The following is a 15,446-nucleotide window of genomic DNA, read 5'->3' as shown; positions in this document are numbered from 1 at the left end:
TGTTATGTCTCAAACAACACAAACATCTATTGTTATGTCTCACATAACACAAACATCTATTGTTATGTCTCACATAACACAAACATCTATTGTTATATCTCACATAACACAAACATCTATTGTTATGTCTCACACAACACAAACATCTATTGTTATGTCTCACATAACACAAACATCTATTGTTATGTCTCACATAACACTATGATATATTGTTATGTCTCACATAACACAAATATCTATTGTTATGTCTCACATAATACAAACATCTATTGTTATGTCTCACATAACACAAACATCTATTGTTATGTCTCACATAACACAAACATCTATTGTTATGTCTCACATAATACAAACATCTATTGTTATGTCTCACAATAACAAACATCTATTGTTATGTCTCACATAACACAAACATCTATTGTTGTCTCACATAACACAAACATATATTGTTATGTCTCAAACAACACAAACATCTATTGTTATGTCTCACATAACACAAACATCTATTGTTAGGTCTCACACAACACAAACATCTATTGTTATGTCTCACATAACACAAACCTCAATTGTTATGTCTCACATAATACAAACATCTATTGTTATGTCTCACATAACACAAACATCTATTGTTATGTCTCACACAACACAAACATCTATTGTTATGTCTCACATAACACAAACATCTATTGTTATGTCTCACATAACACAAACATCTATTATGTCTCACATAGAACAAACATCTATTGTTATGTCTCACATAACACAAACATCTATTGTTATGTCTCACATAGAACAAACATCTATTGTTATGTCTCACATAACACAATGATCTATTGTTATATCTCACATAACACAAACATCTATTGTTATGTCTCACATAACACAAACATCTATTGTTATGTCTCACACAACACAAACATCTATTGTTATGTCTCACATAACACAAACATCTATTGTTATGTCTCACATAACACAAACATCTATTGTTATGTCTCACACAACACAAACATCTATTGTTATGTCTCACATAACACAAACATCTATTGTTAGGTCTCACACAACACAAACATCTATTGTTATGTCTCACATAACACAAACATCTATTGTTATGTCTCACATAACACAAACATCTATTGTTATGTCTCACATAACACAAACATCTATTGTTATGTCTCACATAACACAAACATCTATTGTTATGTCTCACATATAACAAACATCTATTGTTATGTCTCACACAACACAAACATCTATTGTTATGTCTCACACAACACAAACATCTATTGTTATGTCTCACATAGAACAAACATCTATTGTTATGTCTCACACAACACAAACATCTATTGTTATGTCTCACACAACACAAACATCTATTGTTATATCTCGCATAACACAAACATCTATTGTTATGTCTCACATAACACAAACATCTATTGTTATGTCTCACATAACACAAACATCTATTGTTATGTCTCACATAACACAAACATCTATTGTTATGTCTCACACAACACAAACATCTATTGTTATGTCTCACACAACACAAACATCTATTGTTATGTCTCACATAACACAATGATCTATTGTTATATCTCACATAACACAAACATCTATTATGTCTCACACAACACAAACATCTATTGTTATGTCTCACACAACACAATGATCTATTGTTATGTCTCACATAATACAAACATCTATTGTTATGTCTCACATAACACAAACATCTATTGTTATGTCTCACATAATACAAACATCTATTGTTATGTCTCACATAACACAAACATCTATTGTTATGTCTCACATAACACAAACATCTATTGTTATGTCTCACATAACACAAACATCTATTGTTATGTCTCACATAACACAAACATCTATTGTTATGTCTCACATAACACAAACATCTATTGTTATGTCTCACAATAACAAACATCTATTGTTATGTCTCACATAACACAAACATCTATTGTTGTCTCACATAACACAAACATCCATTGTTATATCTCACATCTATTGTTATGAAATGGTATGTCCAAAATCTACGTCCCTCTAGTGACATGTCACAGTAGGTTATTGTAAGATAATGATGAGTAAGCTTATTACCAGACTTGTCCCACTATAAATACAGTTTACATTATTTAACAGATTATTATATAAACAATTCTTCATTGACAGACATGCTGTATTGTGGTTTATTTGAGTGAAAAGTAGATTTTATTGATAGATGACATAGGTAAATTTTGAATACTTTGAGGTTTTATTGATAGATGATATAGGTAAATATCAAAAGAATTTGTTTTTGTAGATGGTGATGGCCTTTATGGCAGTGTACCTCAAACGGTCGCAGACGAAATGAGCGAGAAGATTCGAATCTGGACATCTCAATCTATTGACTTGGTTTGTATTCCGGTGATACCCAACACCATGATCAAATCCCAAATAAAATTCCTGCAAAATAACAATAATATTCTGTAACAGAAAATGTTCATGTCTACTTTCTACTGTGGTTTGGTGTTTTCAAATTATTTCATGGGTACCAACCTTTGTGGTCAGACCATGTAACACTAATGTAACAATAACAATGTAATAATGATATAACAATGTAACAATAATGTAACAGTAACAATGTAACAATAATGTAACAATAATGTAACAATGTAACAATAATGTAACAGTAACAATGTAACAATAATGTAACAGTAACAATGTAACAATAATGTAACAATGACAATGTAACAATCATGTAACAACAATAATGTAACAACAATAATGTAACAATAATGTAACAGTGACAATGTAACAACAATAATGTAACAATAATGTAACAACAACAATGTAACAATAATGTAACAATAATGTAACAACAACAATGTAACAATAACAATGTAACAATAATGTAACAGTAACAATGTAACAATAATGTAACAATGTAACACTAATGTAACAGTAACAATGTAACAATAATGTAACAATGTAACAACAATGTAACAATAATGTAACAATGTAATGATGTAACAATGTAACAATAATGTAACAGTAACAATGTAACAATAATGTAACAATGTAACACTAATGTAACAGTAACAATGTAACAACAATGTAACAATAATGTAACATTTAACAATAATGTAACAATGTAACAATGTAACAGTAACAATGTAACAATAATGTAACAATGTAACAATAATGTAACAATGTAACAATAATGTAACAATGTAACAATAATGTAATAATGTAACAATACAATGCCTTTTTGGTGAATATCCTAATTAGGGACCATTTAGATAATGATTTCCAGCTTTAAAGACTTTGGCGTGCTGTTCAGTTTGGTAAATAATGAAAAATTGTATTCTCACCTTTATTTAATTTGTCAATCCAGGAGAACCTGAAGCAGGTCAGTTTGAATGCTCAGAAGAAGTATGTGACGTCTCGTCAAGCTCCAGCATCAGAGTCTTTGAAACGTTTCAAAGAAATGAATCGTAATGGTGTAATTCCTGGAGTTCATCCTATATTTGGTAATGTTGATTGTAATGGATACTCAGTGTGTATCTGTAACGGCTCGAGTTCATCCTATATTTGGTAATGTTGATTGTAATGGATACTCAGTGTGTATCTGTAACAGCTCGAGTTCATCCTATATTTGGTAATGTTGATTGTAATAGATACTCAGTGTGTATCTGTAACAGCTCGTGTTCATCCTATATTTGGTAATGTTGATTGTAATGGATACTCAGTGTGTATCTGTAACAGCTCGAGTTCATCCTATATTTGGTAATGTTGATTGTAATGGATACTCGGTGTGTATCTGTAACAGCTCGAAACCTTTACTATGTAAAAGGCACTGTACCGCCAGTCCGAGTCCTGACCTGCATTTAAAACAAAGATTTGTATGCTTATTAAGTCATATATTCAAAGAAAAGTTTCCATGTAAAATCAGGGTTGATGTTTTTTTTGTATTGGCAGATCTGAGATGAACAACCTTTATAAAGACATTAGTGAAAAAAAAACTTCTCTAAAAAGTGTGCTATATAGGGCAGATGTACTAATATTAATACTAATGTTTTATTTAATTTTGTAAAAAATTGTTTTATCTAATTTTGTAACATTTATTTAACTCTGCCACACAGGTGATCTGAGTGAAGACTCGGAGATGGAGCGTATCAACCTGCTTAACTCACTAAAGTCCTACAAAAGCAATAGTGTAAGTATATAAGGTGGTACAGGAGACTCACGACCTCTAAATGTGATCCTGTAGTTTATTTTATCCCAATAAGTTCGAAAGCTTATCAATCCACATGTTCTTTATTTGTAGGATTGAAGAAATGAAATCTGAATTAAGATATATGTTAAATGTCACCCTCACAGAGATAGCTGGTGGCCGTTATTGTGTCTATGTTAAATGTCACCCTCACAGAGATAGCTGGTGGCCGTTATTGTGTCTATGTTAAATGTCACCCTCACAGAGATAGCTGGTGGCCGTTATTGTGTCTATGTTAAATGTCACCCTCACAGAGATAGCTGGTGGCCGTTATTGTGTCTATGTTAAATGTCACCCTAACAGAGATAGCTGGTGGCCGTTATTGTGTCTATGTTAAATGTCACCCTCACAGAGATAGCTGGTGGCCGTTATTGTGTCTATGTTAAATGTCACCCTCACAGAGATAGCTGGTGGCCGTTATTGTGTCTATGTTAAATGTCACCTTCACAGAGATAGCTGGTGGCCGTTATTGTGTCTATGTTAAATGTCACCCTCACAGAGATAGCTGGTGGCCGTTATTGTGTCTATGTTAAATGTCACCCTCACAGAGATAGCTGGTGGCCGTTATTGTGTCTATGTTAAATGTCACCCTCACAGAGATAGCTGGTGGCCGTTATTGTGTCTATGTTAAATGTCACCCTCACAGAGATAGCTGGTGGCCGTTATTGTGTCTATGTTAAATGTCACCCTCACAGAGATAGCTGGTGGCCGTTATTGTGTCTATGTTAAATGTCACCCTCACAGAGATAGCTGGTGGCCGTTATTGTGTCTATGTTAAATGTCACCCTAACAGAGATAGCTGGTGGCCGTTATTGTGTCTATGTTAAATGTCACCCTCACAGAGATAGCTGGTGGCCGTTATTGTGTCTATGTTAAATGTCACCCTCACAGAGACAGCTGGTGGCCGTTATTGTGTCTATGTTAAATGTCACCCTCACAGAGACAGCTGGTGGCCGTTATTGTGTCTATGTTAAATGTCACCCTCACAGAGACAGCTGGTGGCCGTTATTGTGTCTATGTTAAATGTCACCCTAACAGAGATAGCTGGTGGCCGTTATTGTGTCTATGTTAAATGTCACCCTCACAGAGACAGCTGGTGGCCGTTATTGTGTCTATGTTAAATGTCACCCTCACAGAGGTAGCTGGTGGCCGTTATTGTGTCTATGTTAAATGTCACCCTCACAGAGACAGCTGGTGGCCGTTATTGTGTCTATGTTAAATGTCACCCTCACAGAGATAGCTGGTGGCCGTTATTGTGTCTATGTTAAATGTCACCCTCACAGAGATAGCTGGTGGCCGTTATTGTGTCTATGTTAAATGTCACCCTAACAGAGATAGCTGGTGGCCGTTATTGTGTCTATGTTAAATGTCACCCTCACAGAGATAGCTGGTGGCCGTTATTGTGTCTATGTTAAATGTCACCCTCACAGAGACAGCTGGTGGCCGTTATTGTGTCTATGTTAAATGTCACCCTCACAGAGACAGCTGGTGGCCGTTATTGTGTCTATGTTAAATGTCACCCTCACAGAGACAGCTGGTGGCCGTTATTGTGTCTATGTTAAATGTCACCCTAACAGAGATAGCTGGTGGCCGTTATTGTGTCTATGTTAAATGTCACCCTCACAGAGACAGCTGGTGGCCGTTATTGTGTCTATGTTAAATGTCACCCTCACAGAGGTAGCTGGTGGCCGTTATTGTGTCTATGTTAAATGTCACCCTCACAGAGATAGCTGGTGGCCGTTATTGTGTCTATGTTAAATGTCACCCTCACAGAGATAGCTGGTGGCCGTTATTGTGTCTATGTTAAATGTCACCCTCACAGAGATAGCTGGTGGCCGTTATTGTGTCTATGTTAAATGTCACCCTAACAGAGATAGCTGGTGGCCGTTATTGTGTCTATGTTAAATGTCACCCTCACAGAGATAGCTGGTGGCCGTTATTGTGTCTATGTTAAATGTCACCCTCAAAGAGACAGCTGGTGGCCGTTATTGTGTCTATGTTAAATGTCACCTAACAGAGATAGCTGGTGGCCATTATTGTGTCTTGTTTGTCTGTAACACATGATCAACCTTCACATTAATCTCCATATCAACCAAGATGCTTCCTTTCTAGCTTTCTTGTCTTTCCTTTCTTATTTTTTCTGTTAATGTCTCCTTTAGACGTTGTATGACCTTGACTGTTGGTGTCTCCTTTAGACGTTGTATGACCCTGACTGTTGGTGTCTCCTTTAGACGTATGACCTTGACTGTTGGTGTCTCCTTTAGACTATGACCTTGACTGTTGGTGTCTCCTTTAGACGTTGTATGACCCTGACTGTTGGTGTCTCCTTTAGACATTGTATGACCTTGACTGTTGGTGTCTCCTTTAGACGTATGACCTTGACTGTTGGTGTCTCCTTTAGACGTATGACCTTGACTGTTGGTGTCTCCTTTAGACATTGTATGACCTTGACTGTTGGTGTCTCCTTTAGACATTGTATGACCTTGACTGTTGGTGTCTCCTTTAGACATTGTATGACCTTGACTGTTGGTGTCTCCTTTAGACATTGTATGACCCTGACTGTTGGTGTCTCCTTTAGACATTGTATGACCCTGACTGTTGGTGTCTCCTTTAGACGTATAACCTTGACTGTTGGTGTCTCCTTTAGACGTTGTATGACCTTGACTGTTGGTGTCTCCTTTAGACATTGTATGACCTTGACTGTTGGTGTCTCCTTTAGACATTGTATGACCCTGACTGTTGGTGTCTCCTTTAGACGTATAACCTTGACTGTTGGTGTCTCCTTTAGACGTTGTATGACCTTGACTGTTGGTGTCTCCTTTAGACATTGTATGACCCTGACTGTTGGTGTCTCCTTTAGACATTGTATGACCTTGACTGTTGGTGTCTCCTTTAGACGTTGTATGACCTTGACTGTTGGTGTCTCCTTTAGACGTTGTATGACCCTGACTGTTGGTGTCTCCTTTAGACATTGTATGACCCTGACTGTTGGTGTCTCCTTTAGACATTGTATGACCCTGACTGTTGGTGTCTCCTTTAGACGTATAACCTTGACTGTTGGTGTCTCCTTTAGACGTTGTATGACCTTGGCTGTTGGTGTCTCCTTTAGACATTGTATGACCTTGACTGTTGGTGTCTCCTTTAGACATTGTATGACCCTGACTGTTGGTGTCTCCTTTAGACATTGTATGACCTTGACTGTTGGTGTCTCCTTTAGACGTTGTATGACCTTGACTGTTGGTGTCTCCTTTAGACATTGTATGACCCTGACTGTTGGTGTCTCCTTTAGACATTGTATGACCTTGACTGTTGGTGTCTCCTTTAGACATTGTATGACCTTGACTGTTGGTGTCTCCTTTAGACATTGTATGACCCTGACTGTTGGTGTCTCCTTTAGACATTGTATGACCCTGACTGTTGGTGTCTCCTTTAGACATTGTATGACCTTGACTGTTGGTGTCTCCTTTAGACTATGACCTTGACTGTTGGTGTCTCCTTTAGACATTGTATGACCCTGACTGTTGGTGTCTCCTTTAGACATTGTATGACCTTGACTGTTGGTGTCTCCTTTAGACGTTGTATGACCCTGACTGTTGGTGTCTCCTTTAGACTATGACCTTGACTGTTGGTGTCTCCTTTAGACATTGTATGACCTTGACTGTTGGTGTCTCCTTTAGACATTGTATGACCTTGGCTGTTGGTGTCTCCTTTAGACGTTGTATGACCCTGACTGTTGGTGTCTCCTTTAGACGTATAACCTTGACTGTTGGTGTCTCCTTTAGACGTTGTATGACCTTGACTGTTGGTGTCTCCTTTAGACGTTGTATGACCCTGACTGTTGGTGTCTCCTTTAGACGTATAACCTTGACTGTTGGTGTGTCCTTTAGACATTGTATGACCTTGACTGTTGGTGTCTCCTTTAGACATTGTATGACCTTGGCTGTTGGTGTCTCCTTTAGATGTTGTATGACCCTGACTGTTGGTGTCTCCTTTAGATGTTGTATGACCTTGACTGTTGCTGTCCCCTTTAGAGGTTGTATGACCTTGACGTATGACACTGACACAATGCCAGTCAGTTTGCACACAAACTATAAGCAACAGAGAACTAATATTTGCCCAGGAGATACATGGGGAAGAGAACATTCAAGATGACCTTGACCTATTTTGAAGGTCACAGAGTCAAATATGTTCAAAAACTTCAGTAAGTTCTTCTCAAGTTCCTGAAAACCCAGAGGCCTGATATTTTTACGGCAGGTACCTAGTACAGAGTAGTATAAAGTGTCCTCATATAAACGACCTTTAGCTATTTTCAAGGTCACTGTGGCCAGATATTCAAAAGTTCTTCTAAAGAAATGTAGTGTTTTACATTGATCCAAAACCCTACATTATGATTCACCTTACATCAGTGAATCATTTCACCATTACAAATATTACATAAAATATCCTTAAAGATCACTTACACATTACATGGGGGCTTCATATTTATCAGTATGATATTAATGTCCTTGTATTGGCCTACACCATAAAGTCAAAATATAAAGAATAATGGTTATATACTTTAAAATAGATAAAATAAATATGTACGAATACTATATATTTCAGACAATTTTCGAAGTTAATTCTACAGCTAAGACGCAAGCATTTTCTGTGATGAAGTCAAAGAGAGGCTGGCATCAAAACGTTATAGAGCGCAGGACAGAGAAAATGTCAGCCTTCCAAGAAAAGTTGTCGCAAAAATTGTCAGATGAAAGACTACATTCTCAGGAGACAGCAGAGGACACAGAGTTAGAGGTGCATGATGGGAAATTTATTACTTCCTTTTTATGGTGTACATTCATTTGATAACAGCCCTGCATAGGTCAAATGTTACTGTTGGATGTTAAGATTTTAAATTAAAAAGCAAATTATTTTTGGATAATAATGGCCTATGTGCATTTTCTGTTACCTCCTTGAAAAATCAATGTTGGAAATTTTTTATTTTCTTCCATACATATGCGTACACGTAGCAATACATAATATTGGTGTATATTTAATTGCAACAATTACACTTTTTCATTGGCTTAATAAAAATTCGCTTATTAATACATGAAGTATACCTCAGATGCAGTTTCGTCCCAATACATTAAATCGTGCAATCGTATAAAATGAATGTGTTCATCACGATTTCATATTATCTCATTGTGTAATGTGGCTGATAGAACATGCTCTTTTATATATATATATATATATATATTTTTATTGTGTTGCTATAGCTATTTGTGGTATAATTCAGGTAAGGATATTGCCATATTAATTCAGAAGAAAACTTTTTATACATGTAGATATACAAAAAAAAAAGGACATACATAAAGACTTCTTACATGCACAGACTCATACTTTAACAGTAATAGAGTTCTAAAAGTAACAATAACAAGTTTTTCTTTTTTTGATTTGTTACGTTACAAGTGCTTTCAAATCAACCCATCGTTTTTCAAATTTTTGGACAGTCATATTTTTCCTATGAATGTACTGTTCAATTTTGTAATGTTTTTCTAGTTCCATTTTGAATACAAATAGAGCAGGCAGATGATTTTTATACTTTTGCTTGTATATGTGTAATTTTGCTAAAACAATAATTAAGTTTATGTTGTTTATTTCGTTGTCCGTTTTCCCAAGGATAATTTTCTCATCTAAATTATAAACGATCAAGATGATTTGCTGAACGAAATAAAAAACTTTTACGTAAATTTATATGCAAGTAAAGATAATGAATTAGAAGAAGTAGATTTGGATATTCTTCTCGGGGATTATGAAGTACCTAAAATAGACAATGAAATTAAATCAGAGTTAGATCAACCAATTACCATGAAAGAACTAGCTCATTCAGTAAAATGTCTTAAAAATGGCAAAAGTCCCGGCCCAGATGGGTATACATCAGAATTCTATAAGTTCTTTTGGATTGATCTCAAGTTTTTTATCACGAAATCCTTAACTATGGGTATTCAAAAAGGCGAGTTATCACTTACAAAAAAACAAGGTGTTGTATCTCTACTACCTAAGGGTAATAAACCCAGAGAACTCCTAAAAAATTGGAGACCAATATCTCTTCTTAATGTTTCCTATAAAATACTCTCTAATGCAGTTGCTTATCGATTAAAAGAGGTTTTAAACAGTATAATACATGAAAATCAAAGGGGTTTTTTAAAAGGTAGATTTATTGGTGAAAATGTTAGACAAATTTATGACTTAATGCAATATGCAGAAGAGAAGGAGATACCTGGTTTATTATTATTAATAGATTTCGAAAAGGCCTTCGACTCTATTTCATGGAACTTCATAACAAAGGTTTTAACATATTTTAACTTTGGTAATTATTTCAAAAATGTTATCCATACTTTATTCCAAAAGGCATCTTTATTTGTTACACAACATGGTTTTTTCTCTCAATTTTTAGCTCACCTGGACCGAAGGTCCGGTGAGCTTATGCCATGGCGCGTCGTCCGTCGTCCGTCCGTCCGTCAACATTTGCTTCAAATCGCTACTAGTCATAAAGTTCTTATTGGATTTTGACCAAATTTGGCCAGAAACATCCTTGGCAGAATGGGAACAGATTTTGCATAAATGGTGATTCTGACCCCCGAGGGGCCAAAGGGGCGGGGCCAAATATGGGAAATAGAGGTAATTCCTCTAAATCTCTACTAGTCATAAAGTTATGAATGGATTTGAACCCAATTTGGTCAGAAACATCCTTGGGGGAAGGGGAAAAGATTGTGCATAAATGGTGGCTCTGACCCCAAACGGACCACAGGGGCGGGGCCCAATAGGGGAAATAAAGGTAATTCCTTTAAATCGCTACTTGTCATAAAGTTATGAATGGATTTGAACCCAATTTGGTCAGAAACATCCTTGGGGGAAGGGGAAGAGATTTTGCATAAATGGTGGCTCTGACCCCCAAGGGGCCAAAGGGGCGGGGCCCCAATAGGGGAAATAAAGGTAATTCCTTTAAATCACTACTAGTCATAAAGTTATGAATGGATTTGAAGCCAATTTGGTCAGAAACATCCTTGGGAGAAGGGGAAAAGATTTTGCATAAATGGTGGCTCTGACCCCAAAGGGGCTAAAGGGGCGGGGCCCAATCGGGGAAATAAAGGTAATTCCTTTAAATCGCTACTTGTCATAAAGTTATGAATGGATTTGAACCCAATTTGGTCAGAGATATCTTTAGGGGAAGGGGAACAGATTTTGCATAAATGGTGGCTCTGACCCCAAAGGGGCTAAAGGGGCGGGGCCAAATATGGGAAATAGAGGTAATTCCTCTAAATTGCTACTAGTCATAAAGATACAAATGGATTTGAACCCAATTTGGTCAGAAACATCCTTGGGGGAAGGGGAAGAGATTTTGCATAAATGGTGGCTCTGACCCCCAAGGGGCCAAAGGGGCAGGGCCCAATAGGGGAAATAGAGGTAATTCCTTTAAATCACTACTTGTCATAAAGTTATGAATGGATTTGAACCCAATTTGGTCAGAGATATCTTTAGGGGAAGGGGAACAGATTTTGCATAAATGGTGGCTCTGACCCCAAAGGGGCTAAAGGGGCGGGGCCAAATATGGGAAATAGAGGTAATTCCTCTAAATTGCTACTAGTCATAAAGATACAAATGGATTTGAACCCAATTTGGTCAGAAACATCCTTGGGGGAAGGGGAAGAGATTTTGCATAAATGGTGGCTCTGACCCCCAAGGGGCCAAAGGGGCAGGGCCCAATAGGGGAAATAGAGGTAATTCCTTTAAATCACTACTAGTCATAAAGTTATGAATGGATTTGAACCAAATTTGGTCAGAAACATCCTTGGGGGAAGGGGAACAGATTTTGCATAAATGGTGATTCTGACCCCCGAGGGGCCAAAGGGGCGGGGCCAAATATGGGAAATAGAGGTAATTCCTCTAAATCTCTACTAGTCATAAAGTTATGAATGGATTTGAACCCAATTTTTGGTCAGAAACATCCTTGGGGGAAGGGGAACAGATTTTGAATAAATGGTGGCTCTGACCCCAAAGGGACCAAAGGGGCGGGGCCCAATAGGGGAAATAGAGGTAATTCCTTTAAATCGCTACTTGTCATAAAGTTATGAATGGATTTGAACCCAATTTGGTCCGAAACATCCTTGGGGAAGGGGAACAGATTGTGCATAAATGGTGACTCTGACCCTAAAGGGGCCAAAAGGGCAGGGCCCAGTGGGGGAAATAGAGGAAATTCCTTTAAATCGCTACTTGTCATAAAGTTATGAATGGATTTGAACCCAATTTGGTCCGAAACAGGGGAACAGATTTTGCATAAATGGTGACTCTGACCCCCGAATGGCCAAAGGGGCGGGGCCCAATAGGTGAAATAGAGGTAATTCCTTTAAATCGCTACTAGTCATAAAGTGATGAATGCATGTTCTATAAACAATTCGTGAGGTCTTTCAGACCTTAGAGAGTCTGGACTTCATTAATCTTTAAAGCAGTTCGGATTCCCACACTATAACCATATATAGCATTGTTAGAGTTTTACAAATAAAACAAATTGAATATGAACATTATTTCGACATTTGGTCTAATCCAACCAGGTGAGCGATACAGGCCCCATGGGCCTCTTGTTTAATATTGGTAGAGGATGTAGACAAGGCGATCCGCTGTCACCCTATCTTTTTATTATGTGTGTGGAGATACTTGGCATATTAATAAGAAATGATAAAGACATAAAAGGCATCAAAGTCGGTAATAAAGAATTCAAGTTATCACAGTATGCAGATGATACTAGTCTCACATTAGATGGCTCAGACAAAGCACTCAAGAAAACTTTAGATCTTCTTACTCAATACGCCAAATACTCTGGGTTAAAACCCAACATCGAAAAATCAATGTTGATAGGTAAAAACTTTGCATCTTAGCTCTTTCAAAACCGAACATCATTGATATGCTAAATTGAAAAAATCCATTAATTTTTGCTACTTTTCCATATGTTGAAGTATCATTTGATTTACATTTTAGGTCACCTTAGGAAGTCTCAGGTGACCTATTCTAATCGCCTTTTGTCCATCGTCGTGCGTCGTCCGTTCGTAAACAATTTAGATTTTTGACCTTTTTCTCCAAAACCGTTATACCAAATTCAATGAAATTTGGTAGGGAGCTTCTATGGCTAAAGGTCAACCAAGATTGTGAATTATATGGTCCCCACCCCCAGCGGTCTGAGGGCTTGGACTAATGAGTGGGGCCAAAACGGGTCAGTTAAATTAACTGAAATATAACGTAACTCAGGCAACCGTCAAGGCCTGTGGGCCTCTTGTTGATAAAATTTTTGTCAAAAAACATTCTCAGTTTTAATGCTGAGGTATTGTGTTAATTGTCTGTCAACTTAACACTGCTAGTCACGAACCACTGAACTGATTTCAACAGTGGAAATCAAATTGGTTAAAATTCTTCTTCTATAGGAATGAAAGGTCCGTAGCATAATTTGGTGAATGGGAACAATTTTGTTGAAATGGTTGGTCTGCCGTTCCCCCCTCCAAATACTGTAAACCACTTATATTTCGTGTGGGATTTATTTTCGCGTTTATTCGCGAGGAGAGTACAACGTGAATTCAAATCCCCCGCGAATATTTATATAAGAATGACAAGAATAAGTGGCATAGATTAAGAATCTACCGTAATATTTAGTTGGTGAACAGACATCGCCGTTAAAGTAATAATAGAATGATAAATTATATACTTATATCAGATTGTAATTTTATTTAATCAAGTATTCGCGAATAAGTTGAATGAGGTGACTTCGCGAAATACAAGTGATTTACAGTAGGAGTAATATAGCACTGTTTTCAGAATATTTCTGTAGAAATGTAGTGTTTCCCTATACCCCATATTTACTACCATGTGAGTGATGCAGGCCCTCTGAACCTCTTGTTCACTTAATTCTCAATTCTCATGTTGTTGTTTTTTCTAAAATTTGAAAACAACAGTCAGCATTCAGCAAAGTAATTGGAGGGAAATCTAGTCAGCGAGTCTTCACACCTAAACAGAAAAAACGCAAGTTGATGGAAATAAAGGATGAAGAAAACTATCTCCATTACCGACCCGCTGACTTCCAATCAGAAAGAGGGTAAGTTACTTTTGTTTACAGTTAATTTCTTCTAACATCCAGTTAGAATTAAGATACATGTAAAGTCCTGTATGATTAGTCTGGATTTTGATGAAGTCCTGTACAATTTTACCTTCATTAGTCTGGATTTTGATGAAGTCCTATACAATTTTACCTTCATTAGTCTGGATTTTGATGAAGTCCTGTACACTTTTACCTTCATTAGTCTTGATTTTGATGAAGTCCTGTACAATTTCACCTTCATTAGTCTTGATTTTGATGAAGTCCTGTACAATTTTACCTGTAATTAGTCTGGATTTTGATGAAGTCCTGTACAATTTTACCTTCATTAGTCTGGATTTTGATGAAGTCCTGTACAATTTTACCTTCATTAGTCTTGATTTTGATGAAGTCCTGTACAATTTTACCTGTAATTAGTCTGGATTTTGATGAAGTCCTGTACAATTTTACCTTCATTAGTCTGGATTTTGATGAAGTCCTGTACACTTTTACCTGTAATTAGTCTGGATTTTGATTAAGTTTTTCAGTGTTATTTGCTTTGTTACAGGTACAGTCTGGGCTCCACATTTGATAAAGATACTGCTGCTGTCCAGTTTGATATAACTGGGGACGATGACGATGCTCTCAAGAAACTTAAAACTTCTGTCCGATGGTAAGACCAACTATCGTTAATTTTAATAGCAAGTAAAGACAAAGGACGTACAGTATTTATAAGGTGAAAAGCTCAGTGTTAAGCCCAAGCATGTATTTAAGTCGTGCATCGTCGGTGGTCTGGAAAGAATTATGGGGATGGACTTAACTTGACTATAACAGTGGACTCAGTCTTAACTTGACTCTGTCTTAACTTGACTCTGTCTTAACTTGACTCTGTCTTAACTCGACTCTGTCTTAACTCGACTCTGTCTTAACTCGACTCTGTCTTAACTTGACTCTGTCTTAACTTGACTCTGTCTTAACTCGACTCTGTCTTAACTCGACTCTGTCTTAACTCGACTCTGTCTTAACTCAACTGTCTTAACTTGACTCTGTCTTAACCAGGGAGTCAGATATCGAATCAGAAAATGAGAT

At 36.9% G+C, this 15,446-nt stretch overlaps 1 protein-coding gene across 1 annotated transcript in view; it reads left to right on the top strand.

Moving 5' to 3' along the window:
* The window catches only part of LOC117316605 (ATP-dependent RNA helicase DDX54-like), a 32,323-nt gene that overhangs the window by 13,287 nt on the left and 3,590 nt on the right, over positions 1 to 15,446 (top strand). The window contains exons 12-17 of the mRNA XM_033871272.1: positions 2,309 to 2,400; positions 3,383 to 3,518; positions 4,131 to 4,204; positions 8,864 to 9,052; positions 14,239 to 14,378; positions 14,926 to 15,030. Of these exons, the coding sequence (XP_033727163.1) occupies positions 2,309 to 2,400; positions 3,383 to 3,518; positions 4,131 to 4,204; positions 8,864 to 9,052; positions 14,239 to 14,378; positions 14,926 to 15,030 (736 nt within the window). The remainder of the gene's footprint in view (positions 1 to 2,308; positions 2,401 to 3,382; positions 3,519 to 4,130; positions 4,205 to 8,863; positions 9,053 to 14,238; positions 14,379 to 14,925; positions 15,031 to 15,446) is intronic.

This window comes from Pecten maximus, chromosome 18, assembly GCF_902652985.1.
Source record: "Pecten maximus chromosome 18, xPecMax1.1, whole genome shotgun sequence".
In the NCBI taxonomy this organism is placed as follows: domain Eukaryota; kingdom Metazoa; phylum Mollusca; class Bivalvia; order Pectinida; family Pectinidae; genus Pecten; species Pecten maximus.
This window is presented reverse-complemented; position numbering and strand designations above follow the sequence as displayed.